This window comes from Nyctibius grandis, chromosome 11 (genome assembly GCF_013368605.1).
Source record: "Nyctibius grandis isolate bNycGra1 chromosome 11, bNycGra1.pri, whole genome shotgun sequence".
In the NCBI taxonomy this organism is placed as follows: domain Eukaryota; kingdom Metazoa; phylum Chordata; class Aves; order Nyctibiiformes; family Nyctibiidae; genus Nyctibius; species Nyctibius grandis.
In genome coordinates, this window is record NC_090668.1 from 26,694,933 (window position 1) to 26,716,171 (window position 21,239).

General features: G+C 49.1%; 2 protein-coding genes across 3 annotated transcripts in view; one reads left to right on the forward strand and one right to left on the reverse strand.

Annotated features, from left to right (window-relative positions):
• The window catches only part of ADAMTS7 (ADAM metallopeptidase with thrombospondin type 1 motif 7), a 36,835-nt gene extending 34,193 nt beyond the window's left edge, over positions 1 to 2,642 (forward strand). Inside the window, exon 24 of the mRNA XM_068410039.1 lies at positions 2,207 to 2,642. Within this exon, the coding sequence (XP_068266140.1) occupies positions 2,207 to 2,373 (167 nt within the window). The 3' untranslated portion in view covers positions 2,374 to 2,642. The remainder of the gene's footprint in view (positions 1 to 2,206) is intronic.
• A 10,936-nt stretch (positions 2,643 to 13,578) lies between these two features.
• On the reverse strand, positions 13,579 to 20,844 carry CIAO2A (cytosolic iron-sulfur assembly component 2A). 2 transcript variants are annotated; one of them, XM_068410529.1, is made up of 5 exons: positions 20,639 to 20,844; positions 17,024 to 17,188; positions 15,488 to 15,537; positions 14,746 to 14,791; positions 13,579 to 14,060 (listed from the first exon to the last, which is right to left on the reverse strand). In XM_068410529.1, the coding sequence occupies exons 1-5, from the start codon at positions 20,763 to 20,765 to the stop codon at positions 13,963 to 13,965; spliced, it is 486 nt and encodes a 161-aa protein (XP_068266630.1). In that variant the 5' UTR covers positions 20,766 to 20,844; the 3' UTR covers positions 13,579 to 13,962. The 2 variants fall into 2 exon arrangements, 1 of the variants encoding a protein (XP_068266630.1); XR_011048986.1 differs by lacking the exon at positions 13,579 to 14,060 and adding an exon at positions 16,431 to 16,488 and having other exon boundaries at positions 14,772 to 14,791.
• Positions 20,845 to 21,239: the final 395 nt, after the last annotated feature.

A 21,239-nucleotide genomic window follows, 5' to 3' on the forward strand; every position in this document is an offset into this window, starting at 1 on the left:
GAAGCCTTTGTGGCTCTTTCAAGGGAAGGCAGGAGGCAGCTTGGCTGTGATCCATAAATAGCTTTCTAGGAAGAGCGGTGCGATAAGGAGGGCTAAAAATACCGAGGGGCTCGGTGGGGTCTGCCCCAGCACGGCGTCCCACAGGAGCATCGCAGCAATTCCTCGTCTGCTCTGCCCTGTCCCCCAGCACCCAGGGGGTCGGAGCAGCCCCCAGCCTGGGGGTGTGGTGTGGGGCCGGGATCCGGCGCTCGCTCCTGGTTGGACCCGACGGTGCCACAGGCAGCAGCTCCTCTGTTAAATGGTGTCTTCAGGGCACAGGGACACCATTTCTGGGCAGAAAGTCGCTTGAGAGGAAGAGAGGAAATACCTCTACTGAAATAGATAATTAATTCTAGACCAGTAGAGTGACCTCCTTAGTGATGGGCTGGAGCGGGGCGAGGGCTGTGACTGAAATCCCAAACGGGGGGAAAAGTCTCTGCTCCGCGTCTGCTGCGTCCTCTGCATTGAGGGCTGCGGGTCGGCTCGTCCCGTGGGAACCGGGGCAGCAGCCTTTCCCCGAGCAAAGCCCTTTGTTCGCAGCGGGGCAGTGGTCAGGGAGAGCTCCCCCGGCTCTGTCCTGGTGTTTCCCCAGCAGAAAAGTCTCCTGAGAAAGAGAAAAGTCTGTTTTCTTGCCCCGTTTCTGCATCTGCTCAGCGTGGTCCCAGGTGGAGGGTGCCCAGGAGGGGCAGCACGGGGGGAGCAGGGGGTGCCAGCCCCGGGGAGATCAGCTCTGCCTTTTCAGAGAAGAGCTGTCATTTATTTTAATCAGTTGTACAGGAGGTAAAATTAGCCAGAGCTGATGTAATTTAAGAGTCTTACACAACTGGGTGAGGTGCTGGAGGCTCAGCGAGGCGCACACTTGTTTTGATATAAAGTAGAAAAGGAAGAAATTAACAATTAAAGCAAACCAACTCTATATTCTTATAAACAATGTGTAGTTGGTGATGGGTCTTTGCTGCTGTAACTCAGCTGAGGTGCAGCCTGTTTGAGCCCGGTCTGGTGGTGGCGGAGCTGGGAGCTGCTGGGGCTGATTGCTGCAGCCCCTGCTGAGGGCTGTCCCCTCCTCGCCACGGAATCACACACAGAATCATTTGGGTTGGGAAGGACCTTTAAGATCAGAGTCCAACCGTTACCCCAGCACTGCCAAGGCCACCACTAACCCCTGTCCCTCAGCACCACACCTACACGGCTTTTAAATCCCCCCAGGGATGGGGACTCCACCACTGCCCTGGGCAGCCTGTGCCAGCGCTTGACAACCCTTTGGGGAAGAAATTGCCCCTGATCTCCAACCTAAACCTCCCCTGGGGCAACTTGAGGCTGTTTGCTCTCGTCCCACTGTGGCTCGCTCACGGTGGCAGGCGTGAGGGTGTTTCGGGGCGGTGGGATGTTCCACCCTACCGCACCCCAACACGGGGTCTTGTTGGGGCCGCGCTCGCGTCTCCCCCCGCTGTGAACCCGAGCGCTGGAGCTCCCGGCCCCGCAGAGGGGCTTTGTGATTCCCAGACTGTTTGCAGAGAGGAAACAGTTTCTGCAAACAGTTTGCTCAGCCTGCGAGTGACTCAGCGGGGGCGGCCGGGCTGCGACCCACGGCCCCACGGCCGCCACTGCAGCTGGCCCGGAGCTGCCCCCGCAGCGGGGCCGGGCACTGGCACTGGAGTGGCGGTTCCCAAAACAAAGCCCGACCTCGAAGCAGCTCCGGTGTTGTCTTGAGGTTTGCAAGACACCTGCAGGAAGCGGACCAGATGATGCGGGTTTTTGAAATAATCTAAACACAATGCAAAGACAGATGTATTATCGCCTTTGTGCCGCCTTCTGCTGGCATCGCAGGGAAGATCTGGGGGCTGGGAGGAGACGGCGCTGCGGGGAGGTTTGTCACCTCTCCCAGGCCTCCAGCACGGACCCCCCCTCCCCAGGAGCGAGCCCCGCGCTGTCAACAGCAGCAGAGGTGTTAGTTCTGCTGGCAATGAGAAATAACGAGGATGCTCAGTACCCAGATGAAGGCTGGAACTGGATGATCTTTAAGGTCACTTCCAACCCAAACCACTCTGTGGTTCTATGGTTTGCTGAGGTCTCTGCCAACTCCCTGCCAATTTTTCCATCAAACGCCTGATAACCACGCTGGTGACACCGGCCATAACCCTGTCCTTGCCCTCTCGCCTCCCTCCAGGCTTCGTCTGTGAGCGCGACCGCTTGACGTTCGGCTTCTGCCAGACCCTGCGGGTCCTGGGAAGGTGCCACCTCCCGACCGTCCACCTCCAGTGCTGCCGAACCTGCCGCCAGCACGGGCACGGCGCGGCGCCCAGCCGTGGGGACGAGCGAGTCTCCAGGAGGTGACAGGACCGTCCCCAAGGGCAAGAAGCGCCAGGACCCGTGGCGGCTCCCGGAGCAGCGCGGCGGAGGATGGAGCTGGGTCACAGCAGGACTTGGGCTCTGCCTCGTCCCACGGCCGTGCCGGACGGTGCCACCCGCGAGCCGCCTGGTGCTCTGAGAAACACGGGGAAGGCTTGATTTCTTTTATTTGTGCTACACTATAACGGTGCTCAAACCATCGGTCTGAAAAATAAGGTCTGGCTTGGGCTGGGGGTGCAGGTCCCACTGGTCCCACTGGTGAGGTGCCGGGGCAGCCGGGACCCTCCGTCGGGGTCACGCTGCCACTGGGTGACCAGCGGGGAACTGTTTTGGGGAAGGGAAACAGAAAGCAGCAATAGTTTGGGGGAGACCTCTCAGAAACGCTTATGGTGCTATCATTTGATATTTCCAGCCTCTTGGTTGTGTTGGCAGGCCAGCACGAAACTCTCTCGACTTTTATTATTATTTTTATATCTCTGAAGTGAGCATCTAGCGTTCCACCAGCGCAGCCGACCGTTTGGGTTAGGGGATTTTTTTTTCCTTAAGGGACTTGAAGCTGGCAACCCATTTCTGTAATGTTCATTAAAATGTTTGTGCACTGAAGCTAATTAGCCGTGATTTAAGAAACGGAGACGGGGCAGAGGGTTAAAGGATTGGTTTTAGTTACCCTGATGAGTCCCGGCTCCGTGCCCTCGCCTTCCCACTGCTGCTTTGTGTGCCAAAGCCACTGCCCATGTCACTCGGGAGCAGAGGGGACAGTCAGGGACACCAAGGCACGGTGGGTTTGGGGTCCAGCAGTGCGTTCCCTCGCGTGTATTTGCAAAGGAGAGGGCGGGTGCTCAGGCCCCGGTGCTGAGCCGTGCATCCCCTTCGCTGCATCCTTCCCCAGACACACCTGGATTTCTGTGTGCAGTTACGGCGTAGCAGCTTAATGGTTGGTTAAGGTGTTTTTCTGTGTTCTTACAAGCTAAAAACCTTTTTCCTGCTTATATAGATTCCCCTCTGTTAACGTTAGTTGATTCTTTTAACTAGAATATCAGGTATTGTACGAGGAGCGGCACCCGGCCGGCACAGCCCTTACCGCCCGCTCCGGGGTGTCCTATGTTAATCCCTCCCTGTCTTAGGGAGGATTTGCTGGTAGGTTGGTCCCTGGAGGAGGGTCAGGAGCATTTCAGTACGAATTCCTTTCTGTATTACTCTTCTGGCCATGGAGGATGCCCAAATCCTGCGTGCATGGAGCAGAGAAGGGCTCAAGCCCTGTGCAGTCACACAGCCCACGGTGCGTTTCTTCTCACCTGTGCTGTCGGGAACAACGTTCAGCCCCAGAGCAGGGGAAATTCCTGTGTCTATTTGTATGTAAAACCCATGATTTCACTAGTTGTGTTTTATCCGTTTCCAACATGGTGTAAATTGTTACGTTCCCAGAGCCTGTGTTCAGTCCTGTTTTCCTTCTCACCGCCCCAAGCTCACATCACGCTCCCGGGTTTTGCTAAGGGACGGACGCTAAATGTGTTGGGGTTTAATGGCTGTAGCTCACGAGTGTGTTCAATTAAACAGTTGCTGAAAGAAATGGAAGAGTTTCACATTTTCTCTTCTCTTTGGGAAATTTTGAGGGATTTTTCACTGAAAACGCAGTTAAGAGGGGATGGTGTAGGTGCTGGCAACAGAGGGGCTGTGATTACTCTCTCAGCTGCAGAAAGGGGCAATCAGTTTGCATCTGAAAATCATTTAAGCTGCTGTTCCCAGCCGGGATTTGTGTGATTCCATGAGCTGGGGCAATGGGGTAAGCGCTGGCAGCCCGTGGGTGACGCGCAGATCGAAAGGCTCAGCCCCGGGGTTGTGGTGATGCCTGCTCTGGTTTTACAAATCACCTCATGTCAGTGCTAATGATGTCACGGAATCACAGGATCACTGAGGTTGGAGGAGCCCTCTGGGATCATCGAGTCCAACCATTGCCCTGACACCACCATGGCAACTAGACCAGGGCACTAAGTGCCATGTCCAGGCTTTTCTGAAACCCCTCCAGAGATGGTGACTCCACCACCTCCCTGGGCAGCCCCTTCCAATGGCTAATGACCCTTGTTGAGAAGAAATGCTTCCTAATGTCCAACCTGACCCTCCCCTGGCCAAGCTTGAGGCTAACAGCCCTAACCCACGCTTGTGATACAGGATGCGTGGTGACCGGGGTGCATTCGCGTTGTCATTCTAAGATACTTTTGGTTCATTACTCCAGAAAGCCCCATTGAAGCCCGACGCCGCAGAGCTCGCACGCTTCGTTGGGCACACAGCAAAGGGGGGTCCCGCTCATTGTGAGCCGCGGCGACGCGGGGCAAAGGCTCCCCGACCTTTGGCCGCTCGGGTTTACTTGGTCTCTTTGAAAAACATTTGGTTTCTCTGCTAAGCTGTCGGAGGCTACAGGGAATTCTGTTCTTGCAGCCTGGTTGCCTCCCTGCACTGGGTTAATGGGAGCTCTGGGCTGGTTTTTAAGGCAGGAATGTACATTTACACAAATCTAGGCAAGCTTAATCACGACAGCATCCGACACCGGAGCTGTCTCCTCTTTCAAATCACAGAATCACAGAATCAATGAGGTTGGAAGAGCCCTCTGGGCTCATCGAGTCCAACCATTGCCCTGACACCACCATGGCAACTAGACCAGGGCACTAAGGGCCATGTCCAGGCTTTTCTTAAACCCCTCCAGAGATGGTGACTCCACCACCTCCCTGGGCAGCCCCTTCCAATGGCTAATGACCCTTGCTGAGAAGAAATGAGTTGCTCTTACCGTTTTGTGCCACTGAAGACTTTTTTTGGGTGCATGGCGTAGACTGTGCCTTCCTCGGCAGGCAGCTCAGGCTGAGGGAGACCTGCTGGCCCCTGTCTCTGCACATACATGTACATAGATACATATATATATACACGTGTAGGTATATGGTCTAGTTGCCATGGTGGTGTCAGGGCAATGGTTGGACTCGATGATCCCAGAGGGCTCTTCCAACCTCATTGATTCTGGGATTCTGTGATATAGTCAGCAAGACCCCTCGCTGTCACCGCTGCTAGGAGAGGGAGTTGGGAAAGCACGTGTGATGCTTTACAAGATGAGCTCATGGCTTTAAAAACTGAAAACCAGAGGATTCAGCAGCTCGTGAAGGAGGGAAGAGCTGAGGGGAAGGAGAAGACAAAATTCTGAGTAATGGAAAAAAAAATCTAGAAAGATAAACCCTAACAAAATCCAATATAGAAAGTTAAAACCAGCAATTGGGGCAAATAAAGCTTCCCAATGACCAGAAACTGCCTTTCCAAAAATTTCCTGCGAGGCTGCACTCGTCTTCTTGCTTTTAGATTTATCCACCCCACCTGTTCCCAGAGCAATCCCACGCCCAGGCTTTACTATAGTAGTAAATACCTGCAGCCGTGGTCGGTCCCGGCGTCCTTCCCCGTGCCCGGGGCACCTCGCTGACCCCAGCCCCCCCATGCCCAGCACCACGCTCTCACAGACACCCCTGAGTATTTTTTTCCTATATTTTCCACAGAGGAAATAGAACAAACAATATGTTTTTAAAAGAAGATTTCAGCTGAGTTTCCTGAAAGCTGTTGTAATCTCCAGCGGGTAATTACCGACCGGGGAAGGAATTGCTCACAGGTTGCACCGGCTGTTTTTTGGACTAACAGATGATAAATCCACAGCAGGCGGATTTGGAGCAAGGGAAAACCCTCACGTTGTGCAGGCTTCGTTCCTGAGAAATGGCTGATGCAGTTAATTTAAAAAATAATTCGATTCTGGAGCCACTGAACCCCGAAGCGCCGGGTTTGGGTTGGGGTTTGGCTGAGCAGCTCGGGGTGCGCAGGGGCCGTACGGGCGGCTCGGACCAAACTGGGAGACAATTTAAGCTTGGTGCAAACACAGGGTGAGCTCAGCCCCCGAGCCAGGCCGCTTGCTCCTTCCGAGGGATGTTTAAACCTGGTCAGTGGCAGTTTTCGTTACAGAAATACTGACTTAAACAAAAGACTTTTCCTCCCAAATTTTACTGGGTCCCAGCCCGCAGCTGCGGCTCCTGTTCGGACATCCACAAAACCGAACTGCCAGAGGACTTGGCCTGTTTTTTTTTTTTCCAGGACCAATTGTAAATATAAAAACCTCCCTGAAATGTTTTGTTTCTCCCTAGGCTTTAGGTTTGTGCTTTTATTTATAAACAGCCCATGTTGCTACAGCTCAGCCATGCAAAGCATTGACATGAGGACACGGTGGGGGCTGGCCGTGCCCAGGGTCCCCACCTCTTCTCCCACCTCCATCTAATGTCTCTTTAATAGCCTCTTCTCACCCCCCCCTTACCAGGGTAGGATTAAATCAGCCGTCTCCTCACGGCGTCTGCCGGGGAGCTGGACCCAGCCCCGGTTCTGGAGACAGATGGCAGGGGTGATTTATGAAAAGATTTTGCGAGATGCGAGAGCTCCCTTTTAGCGGGCAACGAACGACGTGGGAAAGAACTGGGCGAGGATCCAGCGGGAAATCTGTGAAGAAGGGTTGTGACTATAAAAGGAGACCGAGGCCGGTGGTGTTAAACCAGGGGAAGGCGAAAGGAGGGTGGTCAGACCCAGCCCCCTGCCCCGCGGCTGCCGTCTGCATCACTACCTGCCCCGGTGTTTTGGGCTGCTCGGGACAGGCTTGTCCCCACGTGGTGATGGTGGGACAGGGGACGGGAGGGATTTGGAAAGGGAAGTGCCAAGCAGAACTATTAGTGTAACTAAAACAAAGAACCGGAGCCCGAGGTCTGTCTGTCAGCACAGCGCAGTCTCAGGAAGCAGCTCGCAGATGTTCAGCGGTGGAAACCTGGGCTGAGCTCGGCCAGCCCCGCCGGGGAGGCTTCCCTGGGCGAGGGAAGACCTGGAAAACCAAATGAGACGTGGACCTGCTGAAACCAAAGCTCTGGGGACGCAGACGAGCCTGGTGGCTTCAGCCTGGGCAGTGGGGAGAGGCTGCGGGGGCACGGCAGGCGCTCGGCGGCATCGGCATTGCCGACGATGAGGTGGGAAACCAGGAGATGGGAGACCGGGAGATGGGTGACTGGTGGCAGCGTCCCAGCAATCAGCAGCAGGATGGTGCTCACAAACACTCCGAGACTCCTCCTGATTGCAGCGTCGCAGGAGACCCTCCTAGGGCAGTCACCTCTAGCTCGTGTTTTGCTGTTGCTTCTATTCCTTTGTCGGGGTCTCCTGAAAGCCTCTCCGAGAGGAGCCAAAGGCTTTTGGCTTCAGCTTGGAAATCAGACCTTGTGCCTCCCCTGGTCACCTGCAGACATTTCCAGAGCTGGAGACAGGAAGGAACCAAGAGCTCGTTAATCGGGAAGCAGGAGGCATTTTATGGAGGAGGTTGTTTGTGTCACTTCTTAACAACAACCCTTAAAACGCTTCCGCATCTCAAGGAGCAGTCGGGTCGCCCTGTCACAGCACCTGTGTTTTCCAGGCTCTCAGATCTTACCCAAGTGCTTCTGTCCGGACCAGATGATCTCAGCTGGAGCATTTTAATCTCCAAAGAGCCAGAGGGGTCATCAGCCCTTTGTCAGCGGCAACGACCGGTGAGGGATGCGGTCCCGCCGGTGACCCGAGCGCACGAGGAGGCAGCAACGTGCCGATGGACCAGGAACAGCTCACAACACCCATCCGTGCCTCTTCAGCCAAGAATAAGAGATGGTTTTACTTTCTCTTATTCTTAAAACCTCTGGCCCTTGTGCTATGCAGAAAGGTTTCATGAGCACAGCCTCGAGGGTCAGAAAAGCAAAGGCAGAACAGCAAGAAAAGGATTTGAAGAATTTAGCTGATTTATCCTTTTTTAGCTTTTATTGAGAAGTTAAAGCAAGCTCTCTCATGTGTGTCGAAGGAGGAATGAGAGGGAGGACCCACACCGCCCCAGTCAGAGCTCACACAGCCGCCGCTCGCCTCCCGGGGACCCTCAGCTCCTGACCTGCAGCTGGGCTTTAAGGAAAGCTCAGCGTGACGGGATGTAAATATTTAGAAATATCTATATGCCAAAAATAGCCCGATCTCTATATGCAACTGCTCTGTTGCCAGCTGTAGTGACTGATAGTTACAGCCCCATGTAAAGGTTTTGCAGACAAGCCCCACGATCCTTTCCCACAGCCCTGCTGCCATCAAGGTGGGGTGAGACCTCCAGGGTGTGAGCAGCAAGGGAGGAAGCAAAGGGTCCCTTTGCCTCACAGCTTACACCTCGCTTGCAAGGGCTTGTAGCCCTGTGAGTTGGGATTGGAAACACGACTTCAAATCTGTTCTGTCCTGCCTGGAAAAACAGAGGCTGCTGTAACTTCAAGAAAGATGTTGAGGTGTTGGAGCAAGTGCAGAGGAGAGCGACCAAGCTGGGGAAGGGTCTGGAGGGTCTGACCTGCGAGGAACGGCTGAGGGAGCTGGGGGTGTTCAGCCTGGAGAAGAGGAGGCTCAGAGGTGACCTTAGTGCAGTCTACAACTACCTGAAGGGAGGTTGTAGTGAAGTGGGAGTCGGCCTCTTCTCTCAGGCAACCAGCACTAGGACAAGAGGACACAGCCTCAAGCTTGGCCAGGGGAGGTTCAGGTTGGATATTAGGAAGCATTTCTTCTCAGCAAGGGTCATTAGCCATTGGAAGGGGCTGCCCAGGGAGGTGGTGGAGTCACCATCTCTGGAGGGGTTTAAGAAAAGCCTGGACATGGCCCTTAGTGCCCTGGTCTAGTTGCCATGGTGGTGTCAGGGCAATGGTTGGACTCGATGAGCCCAGAGGGCTCTGATTGATTCTGTGATTCTGTGAAATTACAGAGTCACAGACTGGTTTGGGTTGGAAGGGACCTTAAAGCTCATCCAGTCCCAACCCCCTGCCATGGGCAGGGACACCTTCCACCAGACCCGGTTGCTCCCAGCCCCATCCAACCTGCCCTTGAACACTGCCAGGGCAGCGGGAACCCAGGGCAGGGGTGCTCCATGCCCAGCAGACAGCAATCACTGGTTGTGATGCCGCTCTGCAGCTTGCTGGTGCCCTCTGCAGTTGTTTCTCCTTATTGTAAATGCAAAATATTAATAATACGAAGGGACAATTTTGTTACTTGATGAGAGCAAGTGAGGACAGGTGACACGTGCCTGCCTTCCCAGGGTTGGAGAAACATCATATGGGCCTCAGGCACCTAAAATCCTGCCCGGGGCGACCCTCCTCGACCTGCTCCTCCACTCGCGTGCCGATGGCATGACCTGCTCGCTGTACGGCTTCACCGACACGGTGACGGTGAAACCCTGTGGCCGTGGTGGGAGCACGTGCCTGAGCAGGAGTTAGTGACTGCAGCTGGGACACAAGCTGGCTCCTGCTTTTATGCAAAACTCTTGGAAACCAAATCCATCTCCAAGGCTTCGCTGGATCACCCGGGGGCAAACGGCCCGCGGGGCCGGCAGCTCCAGGGATGGCCGCAGCAGCTGAAAGCAGCGTTTCTGCTGAGAAATAACGCTTTGAAGTCCCATATTGGCATTTGGAAATATTTCAGCCCCCTCTGGCCCGATACCATGAGCGGCGTCGGAGCTGGGGGCTACAGACGGGTTCCAAGTGCCTGGGTGCAGAGAGACCCAGAGCAGCAAACTGCTGCCCTCAGCCTTTCATCTGCACATCTCACCCGCGCTTACTCCAGTCCAGGAGCTGTTTATTTAATTAAAGGTTATTTGAAATGGCTTGAGACTCTGAGAGCCCGACTTGGAGCATTTTTGTGTTGGATCAGGAAATGGAACAAGAGAACCCTCTTGGGATTACATTTCTAGAGAAATAAAGCGACTCATTGCCATTTCCCTCCCCAGAAAAGCCTTTTCCTTTTCCCAGGGTATTTCGGGTCTTTCTCATGGTGTTTTGAAGGCTACACTTACATCGAAATCGGAGCAGAGCTCGTGTAATCTGAGCAGAAAGCGGAGCCTGCTGAATTCTGGGGGAGGCTTTGCTCGTGGTCCGTAGGCTTTCAGCACACAACGGGCACCAGTGATTCTGCAACGCCCAGCGTGGGCACGGGCAGAGCCCTCCCTCCTGCACACGGACACTCACCCCTTGAGAAGGAGTTTAGCAGAACCTTCCTCTGGGACGTATCACTCAAACGCAAACTGATCTATCCAACAGCTGTGGCAAAAGCGAGCAGGGAACTGGAAAAGCAGTTGCACCTTTCAGGGCTGCCACTAATCCCCTTTGAGAAGTGACAGCCTCCGCCGTCAAGCAACGCCTTCATGGCTGTCCCTGCACCACCGAGACACCCCTTCCCTTGGTGATGTGATTTAGGTGCTCAAGGGACTGGTCAGGGACCTGCTGCTGATTTTGCAGGGAAGTCCTAAGATGGACCTTTATGGACATCAGTGCGATGACTCTGGTGCAAAGCTGGGATGGGATGGGGTGGGATGCCCCAGATTCGTTGCCATTAAAGCCCTGTGTTCATTTCAGCATAAATCCCCTGAAACTGTTGCCCGTTTCCTTCCTTTTATGAATCCTGACAGGCAGCGTCTCTGCTTACACAGCAAAGCCATGAGGACAGACTTGCCCGACACAAGGAACATTTAATCAAAACAAGATTCTCTTGTTTTTCTCTTGGTGCTTTCTATGTGGGAGTAGGTCCATCAGCAAGAAGCTTATGGAAATGTCAGGAAAATGCTGTGATGTGCTACAAAAATACAAATTTTCTTGCTTTTAAAAAAAAATTATCAAGTGGAAAAGAGAATCCATTCAGTTTATAGGCCTACTGCAGCAGGACATGATCTGATTATTCAGTCAGTTTTAATTGACTCATACAATGCTTCAGGAAGTGTTTTCATTAAAATCCACCCAGGACGAGAAATATTCTCATCTAATAAATACCAACCAAAGCAAACAGTTATGTTCACCTTCCTTGTCCTAATAACATTTTAAAATAATGCTTTAAAATATCAGAAAGATAAAAAGAGGCTTGGTTAGAAGAACTACTCAAAATTTGTCTGGTCAATCATCACCAGCACTTTGGTGCAAGTAGCTTTGCCACAGAGATTTCACCAAAGCCACCCAAGGAGCAGTGGTGGGAGGACACCCTCGTGGGAGGACACCCTCGCATCCAGACCACTCCCAACAGCAAAGACATTTCACTTTTAGTCTTAAAACCTACTTCTGGAGTACAATTTACACCTGCAGCACGCTGAACCAGACAGAACACTCTAAAATTTGGGTGATACGAATCCAGATCTTCTTCCAATTCAGTATTCCTGAGTACATCTCTTACTACAACCATACAAGAGGGTTTAGGGTTTTTCTTTGCTCAAGTCTCACACTCGAAAGCTGACCTCTCCCATCTAGTTCCCAGAAGTATCAGCATGAAAGATGAAACCCGGGAGTTTTGGTAGGGCAGGAGACAAAGAGAAAAAAGGCATCTAAGTGCTATTTTGGGATGTCTGGTGGTAACAAGTTAAGTTTTCTCAAGGGATTAAAGCTTTCCGAGAAAGTTTCTGTACAATGTGGAATTAGATGATAATGAGACGCTCTGAGGGACGACTCCCCGGTCTCGAATAGCAGCTTTAAACGAGTGTAACCTGGAACGCTGATAAAGAAAATTATCTTTCCCCCCATATATTTACATCTTGGACCGTTATTAAACAGCCCACAAAAAGCAAAGACAAACAGCAAATAATAAAAGCCTTTGAGCTCTGGTTACCCTCACACTTGCCAGGAGCCTGTGTGCTCTCAGCCATCCTCTGCACCGGCACCGGGCCAGGACCGGGGATACAGCGACAGGACCAGGGGTGAGAGTTTTGAACTAAAAGAGGGTAGATTTAGATTAGTTGTAAAGAAGAAATTCTTTACTACGAGGGTGGTGAGACACAGAAACAGGTTGCCCAGGGGAAGTTGTGGATGCCCCATCCTTGGAAGTGTTCAAGGTCTGGTTGGACGGGGCTTCGAGCAGCCTAATGCAGTGGAAGTTGTCCCTGGCAGGGGTTGGGTCTTCAAAGGTCCATCCAACCTAAACCACTCGGTGGTTCTGTGATCTCCCTACACTCCCCCTCGTGGGAGAACTTCCAGAACATCTCCAGCTCTGCTCGCTTCCTTCTCACCAGAAAGCACTGATAGTTAAAAAATCCTTCGCTTCTGCTCGTCTCCTTTTGAAGAGGCACAAACCATGACAGATCATAGGAAAACATCTCTACCTGCTTCTCATAGAAAAGAAATGATTTTACAGAAGTAGTTACCATTTAATGAGTCCTCCCAGCTGAAAAAAAAAAACAACAAACCAAAAGAAACCAGCAGAAAACCTTGCAAAATGCATCTTTTAGGATACTTTGTGACAGACCATTCCAGCAGGAGTCTGAATACACAGATTTTAGGTTTTGCACAAAGTATGATATAAAAAAAAAATTGGTCCATGGGTTCTTTATTTATTTATTAACAAGTTTTTAGTTTTCTGTGCAAATATCAAGAAGCTTATTCCCTTCACATGCTGCTGGATACCTGAGGCAGTGGACATAGTGTCCCACATTTAAGCTTACGTCTAATCACACTTTACAGAAGCATCTGTAGAAAGTGCTGCTAAAGGACGTACACACTTCCCTCAAGCTAAATCTCTCATGAACCACCGCAGGGGAGAACTGCTGTGCACCGACCAGGTAACACACCCCTGGGATACCCAAAGAGTTTGCCAGGTGCCACGGGGCATGAGATGGGTGGCAGGGACCTCTTCCCCTGCACATCCACTTGCCACTGAGGCCCTCCTGTGGCTGCATGGCAGATGCTGAACGTCACCTCCACTGGCAGGAGGACAGCTGAGCGAGAAATATCTGCCTGATTCTTCAGGGAAAGGAAAATCCATGGTCAAATCCACAGCTGCCAGGGAAACTAACCCTAGGGAACTTCTCCAGTGAGAAAACACACGACAGCAAGATCTTGTACATAGGAAAACTTTACGCTCAGTGTAATAAAGCAAAACCTCCAGACTCAGAAGCATGTACTCACAGGGGGGGAAAAAAGCAAATATTTAGCAGGAATAGTGTCCCAGTAACGATCTACCTTGTTCTAACGCAGTCCCTTGGTTCCAAATTCTTCTTCTGAATTCATTTCAGCTTTAATGTGTTTATCAACGAAGAAGCTGAATGAAATGTTTCCTTCTCTAACAGAAATCTAGACCTAAACTTAAAGCAAAAAAAAAAAAAAAAGACAATTTCTGAACTCAGCAGCATTTCAGTACAAGAATCTGGTTTATTTTTACAGTGCAGTGACTGAAACAATGTAGAAATTTAACTTGCAAAACTGAATTTATATCACAATGTCTATCAATCAGAAGGCAATATGTATGTGTTGGTTTGTTTTTAATCATAAAATATTTCTCTGGACACCAGAAATTACAAATTCTTAACACTATACACTTCGCTTTATTTTAGAGGCTAATTCGTCATAATTTAAATCTATCTTATAAACAATTTCTTTTAAAAAAACATGTGGAAGATAAAAAGAACTCAAGTATTAAACTCAAGGCCTTGATTATTATTATTTTCTTTTTTTTTTTAAACAAAGATATTTTAAGAAATGTATCAAAATGGTAACTCTGTGAGCATTATAGCTACTAGTCAGGCTCCATAACACACTGCTCTACAATTTCACGCAGGTTTGGATTCTCCATCGCAGCTGCCACTCTCTCTTTGTCATTGATTTGCTTGTTGACTGCAAAACATCACAGGAAAAGGCAAGTCAGAAGCAGTTGCCAGTGGTACTTTACACTTACTGCAGCAGTAACATGACAAATGCAAGATACCATCGTGCAGTGAAGATTTCCAAACCTAGTGAACAGCCAGCTCAAAGACTGAGGAAACTTACAGAACAGTACATTGTGTCAACTGCCTTTTCCATTTTCCTTTTCCCCTGGAAAATATTATTTGCATAATATCCAAGATATCGAATGCTGAAGAACATAAGTGCTGGGACACTGCCTGGCCAAAGGCTTTATCAGCTGTTTAAGCCAGTGGTTGGCTATAGCTTTGAAAGAATTTCAATGTCCTGTAAGTTTTATTTTAAACATTGACTGAGAAACATATATTTTTGTTATGATGATGTTAAGATAGCGAAATCAACCAGTCAGGAAGTTCTGTATGTTAATTACTCAGCAGTAGCTTCTTTTGTTATAAACACAACACCTGCAAGAACTGTGGGTTTTTTCATTTAAAACACCAAAACAACAGCAACAAGCATACGTTCTCAGTACCAACACAGATTTTGAAACAGCCTCAACTACATGTTTAATTTTAAAAGCTTTAACAGTGTATTCATTTCTGAGGAGGACAGCGAGGTAGGGGAAGAGAAGGACTTCTCAAAAGAACACAAGCAGCACTCATTCATAAGCTGTACTTACTGTCTTCTTCAGTGGAATGTGTACCTTCAGATATGTAGATTTCCAGCTAGAGGAAAGACCGTTAATGTTAGATGAATACATCAACAGCTGAATATATTTATTACTGGAAGAAAAAAACTGTACAATACACATACTATGCATGTAATTCATACTTTTAAAAATGTTCACAGGCAACGAAAGGGGATCAACGACAAGAGCTGGTCCCAGACTTCACTGCAACACAATCACCAGACAATCTCCTCCCCCACTTCAGAGAGGCCTCAATAATCTTTCTTCAAAATTGTGGAGGCATTCATTCCTCACTCGTATCAACTGCTCTTGTGAAAAAGTAACTGCAGTTGGGCTACTGGGAACAGAGTGGAGAATTGGCACTACTTTTCCAACAAGTTCTCTGCAGGCCACAATTCAGGAACAATTTGTTTAAAAGCCACCAGAAATGCAAGTGTCACTTTCACAAGCTAAGCACTCTTGAAAAGACATCCTTAGGAAGAGATTCCTAATAAGATATTCCCAGTAAGTGGTCTTTTGTAAAGGAAAGGAAGAACCACAGTTATTCACAGATCCCTCCAGGTGCGACTGTGCTGCAGTATTCACTCCCTCCATAGTCAAATGACAAGCTTTAAAAAGACTCCATCCTTAATCACAGCTTGCAAGTTACTTGAGCCTCCAGCACACACTCTTTTAAAGAGAACTTAGCATACATTCATGTAGTTTAAAGCAAGTGCCAGAATAGATACTTTACCTTATGTCTAAAAGGCAAACATCTCTGAAGTTTTATTCTTAAACAAAGGCCTGTTTAAACAAAACAGATATGAGATCTTGTTGTAAAATTCAAGGTTTGAGGAGCATTTTCAGAGAATCCATATTTAACAATCAAAAAACACCAGTACAACTGACAACCTTCTCCTTTTCTATTCTGAGCAGCACAAGGCACAGAGGAGACTAAATAACTTATGGTTTGACCCTTTGGACGTAGCTTCTCAGTTAAGCTCACACCTGCCTTACAAGCTTAGGAGGTCTCTGGTCTCCAAACACCTCCTAGAAACACTAAATACAGACAAATTCCTCCATTTCCAGCTTTCTTTGGTGTTTTTTATAGAGCTTCCCGGCTGTCACTGTGGCTGCATCTGTACTGAGAAGAATGCTTGGTTTGTTTTCCAACATTTGTTAAAAAAATCCAACATGAATTGCTTGAAGAACACGAGCCTGCAATGACTTGGGTGCAACCCAAGCTCGTAACGTCACTATTTAATGTTTAACGTACAGAGTGAGCAGAGGAGTGTTGTGGTTCACCTTTGGGAGCAAGATCCAAGCTTGGGGACACCCCCACCACCAGCCCATTGCAGTTTCCCCACTAGGCCTGGCTTTGCCATGAGTTAGGCATCGCATACCTTGAGTGCTGAGAACACAATTAGCACAAAGTTTAAGATTAGACATGCACATCATTGATTCCCAGGTCTGAGCCTTAACCCACTGATGCTCCTCACAGGCTCAAACTATAAATAAATTATTAGTTTGCCATGCTAATGCTTTACTATCTATACTTTGCTTTCTACATAAAGCTGCAAAGGTTTATTTGGGCATAAATACATGTACTTCATTAAATTAAAGACTTATTTTCCCTTAAATCTTTAAAATAGACTGAGAAATCCTAGTATTGGTATATAATGGTAAGAGTTGCTAACCTTGGTACATTGCAACAAATCATATCAGAGATCTCAGACGTGATTTTTCAGATGTGAGCTCACCACAAATAATAAGGAAGAAAAAAAAAAAACAAAATAAGCCAGTGCAGACTCTCATTCAACGTAATTGCTTTCAAATCCCTAACAGTGTGGAATTTTTTTTGTATTCTTGGACTGCATGTGGGGTTTTTTGTACACGTGTGGGAAGGGAGAACAGTCCATAAGGTGAGGGAAAGATAAGGGAAACAACCATAAAGTTTTAACATTTTTTTTTAATTTAAGAGCTGACAAAATTTTCAATTTAACATTACTAAAATAATTTGGAAAAGATAAAGAAGGAATTCTGTATGGCTTCCCAGTAGATTTTTTGAGAGATTTTCTTTGAAGATGTTCCCTAACTTGACAAAAACAGATGGATGTCCCCACATGTCTTCTGGTTTTTGTTTGCATTGCTAGTACGGTTCTCAAGATGAAATTCCTGGTCAAACTGCTGGCAAAACAATACTGAATTTTAACTAAGACTGATGTTATTCAGACAACCTAAAATTAACTTTACACTCATTGTTACAGATTTAATAACACAGAACTCTTACCAATGAGAGTAGCCAAAGAGCAATGAGGTACTGTTGGTGTAAACCTGATGATAACCAGATACTCATCTTCACCTATCTCATGCACTTCAACACAGCTTTCCGTCACCACTTCCAGTTCTTCTAAAGTATTAGGTTTCTCCGGGTCCCGGATAGTGCGGATTATATCTAGAGCAGAAGACAAATGACCAACAATAAAGTAGCTTTCCTGAATTTAATAAAAGGTACTTTTAGTAGAAACTATCTTCTCAGCATTATTTTGCTCCTCTTCAGAAAAGGCAGAGTTGTAAACATCAGTGATACATTATCTCATGAGTTAATGAAATAACTTCATTAACATTTCCCCAGCTTCAGAACTGGGGAAACTGAGGCATCTGTTGTTCACTGTGCTACATATTTTTCACATTCCCGTTCTAAACTTGCTATTATTTTTACAATCCCATTATAACAAACAGAAATCAAAGCACGCCTATTAAAGGATATGTATTACCTTTGGAACTCCAGGTCATTTAATATTAGCTATCCAAAAGATAGACATAGATGTAGTGTTTCAGAGGGGTTTGCTTGCCTTTCAGGTTTTTCAAAATCTATCTTATTAACAAGGCAAGTCAGATTTCCTTCTCATCTTCTCTCCACTTCCCAGCCTGGGCCTCACAGATAAGATCCTCAAGCCATCTTAAGCCAATACAAAAATAATGCCCTAACCCGTATTTATCTGTATCAGTGGTCACTTCCTTAGCTTGTAAAATGTAGAGATCAACTAGCTTTAATATACCTGTATAGAAAATGATAAGCAGCTTGCCTTTTATAGAAGCAACGTGTTCTGGATTAGCTTAAGGAGGTTTCATCATACAATGAAACAATTACATTTATTGTTGCTTTTTCCATAGAGCAAAAGGTTTTAAAGTAATATTCAAAAGCTACAATATTTGGTTGTAAGGCACCGAAAAATAATGCAGAAGATAGTGTTTGAATTCAGTAAATTTCCTAAGAGCTTGGAAAAATAAGTCCCTGCATTTCAGTGTATTTGCTGAGTAATGTAGCATAGAAGGAAAGGCAATGAGATCTCTAGCCTGTTCACATCTGTGCCGTGTACACAGAATAACTTGAAGAGACACTAATTTTGACAGCGAAGGCCAAACCTAGGAAGTTCCCAGCTGTCACCTCACTCGCTTCTGCCTTGTGTGCAGTTGTTTGCCCCTTAGAAATGCAAATACAAGCATTTCTGGTATAAATAAGGTAACTAAAGGGATACAGGTTAAGATCAGTTTAAAAAAAACAGGTTAAAGAAGAAAGAAAGGGGAGGTATTTTTAGCTAGCTGTAGTGATTTTCTTTTCAGTGTAGCCCTACCAATAGCTCTACTACAATAGCCAACTGTATCACGAAAGCAAATGTGACACCAGCCTCCACTACAGGGAATTACTTCAGTCTATCTCCAGGTACAGACAGACCCACCCAGCCCTTGAGAAGGCAAAGCTGCCCTCGGTGTGCTCCTGCCATTCAGCTGATAGGCCCAGCCTCTGAGCAGGCAGCACAGGCCTAGCACAACATGGCACTAATGTCACCATATTGCTTCCAGTGGGCAGGAACGGTAGTTCATGTCTGTCTGGACTCCATCCGTGCAGCCATACCCTAAAGTCTCTGACCTGTGAGCAAGGAAAAGACTTATATTTGTACAGCTGTATAACCTTTCACTCCTGGTACTCACCTCACCTTCTCAGAACCTCTCCCCTCCTGCAAGGGCCACTCAAATTGCCCTCAAGACCTAGGTAATCCTTTCAGCAGGGCTGGGAAACACTTGCTGTCCAAAGTAAGTTGTCATAAAACAAAACTGGGGCTGAATGAGAGAACTGAGCGCCGCTCCCTGCCTTGCAGGGAAGCAGACAATTGCTTGGATCATTCTGAAGCCCCCAGCCTCTGCTTCTCTGTCTACATCACAAGGATGCGATGCTGCTGAACTACAAACCTAGAAGACACAGCAGATGTCACAAGGCTATTTGTTCTGCGTGCCCAAAGAACTGATAACTGTCCCCTCAATTACATTAAGGATCACGATGGTAACAGGCAAACAAACTGCCTAGCTTTATTAGAATGTTTACCAGCAAATAGATTAATAGTCTCATTTGTCAGACCAATAAAAAGTATTTTCACCTTTTTTCCATTGTTCTGTCTCTAGTATCACTTTTTGCTTAAAGTCTTAGTCAACTCCTGAAGTCTAGCCAAACAAGAAATTACTTCACATATATACTAACAACGCAAGTATCTTCACATACACATTTCCTCATAATTTCTGATACATTTCTTCCTGTATTTTTAAATTTTATCCTCTTCCTCTGTGAAAAGGCCCAAGATGAAAACAGTTACTTCACAAAGCAGTGATAGGAACACAGAGGTTGATTTAGTTCAGCAGTACTTCATGGATGCCTGTGGTCTTTTAAATCTAAATTTTACACAGACAGATGCTTTAGTTCTGCAAAGATCATGCACAAGCATAACCCTATGGATGAACTGAAATCAACAGGACTACTTCCATGCTTAAGGCTCGTAACCACTGATGTTTTAAAGTACCTATATTTAACATCACTCAAGTTTTAAAACTGAGTGAGTTTGACATTGTTTCCTCTTTTATTCTTTTTAGATAGAACTGTGTACAGTGCTGCATAAAATCCTCACATTACTCCTAATTGCCTACAAAGTAACAGTGCCCTGAAGCTTGACAATGTTTTTGGAATCCTCTGAGACCCTACATGCAGCTTTTCCAGAGGTGAAATCTCTCCACGTTTTACAAAGAACCTCAGTCATTCCGTAACAGGAATCTCCACGTGGCCAGACTAACTGGCTGACCTTTCTGGAACGACTTGCCTTTCTAGGTGTGTCCACCTCCTCTCGTGTCTAAGGTGATGAAATACTAAGGTAACCTCCCCACCCCAGCGCAGGGACTGGGCGAGCCCAGCAGCAGCCCAGCCCCTTTCCCAGCAGCAGCATCGCCCACCAGTCAAGCGGTGCATTAAGACAGTTCTCTCAGCTCACTCCTTGCTCAGGATCCCAACAAACAGTGACCACGGCACACGTTCCATCCCAAGGTCACAGCATCCACCCCATCTCCAGACACAGCCTGGGGCTGGTGGTGTGGCTGGGGAAAGGTAGCAGGCACCCAAGCCAGGCCTTCACCCTTCCCTTAACGCTTCCTGGACTCTCCAGCACCCCAAGGGTAACCCCTCCCCACCCCACATCCCTGGCACTAACTCCGATTCTCAAGTAAGCCAAATATACCGCCTTCCTGCCCCGCTTCAAGAGCGGCCACCTTCACTCCAGCCCCCCGGGGACCCCGCAGCAGTGCTCCCACACGCTCAACCCCAGGACACGGCTCTCAGCCCCCAAGGGCTGCCCAGGGCCTGCCTTCCCCCCCTTCACACCCCCCAAGGGCACAGCACCAACAGCCCCCTGGGCCCCTCACAACCCCACGGCCCCTCACAGACCCCCACGACCCCCGCTCCCTCACAACCCCACCCCGCAGCCCCTCGCAGGCCCCTCACGTCCCTCGCCCCACGGCCCCTCAGCCCAGGCCTCCCCGAGGGACGACCCTTGAACCCCCCCGCCAGCCCCATGACAGTCACCGTAAACCTCGAGCGCCTTGTCCTGCTCCATGGCCTGGCTCCGGGGGGCATGGCAGCCCCTACGCAGCCCGGAGTACCACAGCACCCTGCTCAGCGTGTGCGACAGCAGCCCCAACACCAGCGACATCCTCCCGCTCCGCCATGGGAGAGCGCGGACCGGACCCTCGCGGCCACCGTCCGCCGCCAGCGGGAAGTTCCTCGCGGGGCGGGGCCGGGGCTGTGGAGGCCCCGCCCAGAGGCGGGGAGGGGGGAGGGGTCAGTCGTTCCTTCAGCGTTGGCGGGATGTTGCTGCTGCGAGGTGGGAGCCGTTCCCGGGGGTCTCGCTGCGTTGCCCGGGGTTGCTGAGCCCCCGCGGGCTACCGCTGAGCACCGCGGGGACTCAGCAACCCCGGGCAGCGCTGCCGACTGTGCCTGAGCTCTGTGGAGCTGCCACGGCGCCGGCAGCCCCATCCGCACACGCCCAAACGCCGCTGCTCTGCCGGGCATTGCCCCAAGAAACCCCACGCTTTCCCCATAACGGCAGCAACTAAGCTCCTAAAGGGGCACGTGGGAGGGAGCCGTCGTGGTTTACATTTGAAGCGTGAGCGGTAAGGTTTAATAG

Coding starts and splice junctions, on each gene's coding strand:
- CIAO2A (XM_068410529.1), bottom strand. CDS start 20,765: ATGTCGCTGGTGTTGGGGCTGCTGTCGCACACGCTGAGCAGGGTGCTG. Junction 17,189..20,638: donor CAAGGCGCTCGAGGTTTACG/GTGACTGTCATG, acceptor CTTCTGCTCTAG/ATATAATCCGCACTATCCGG. Junction 15,538..17,023: donor CTCTTTGGCTACTCTCATTG/GTAAGAGTTCTG, acceptor TTGTTTAAACAG/GCCTTTGTTTAAGAATAAAA.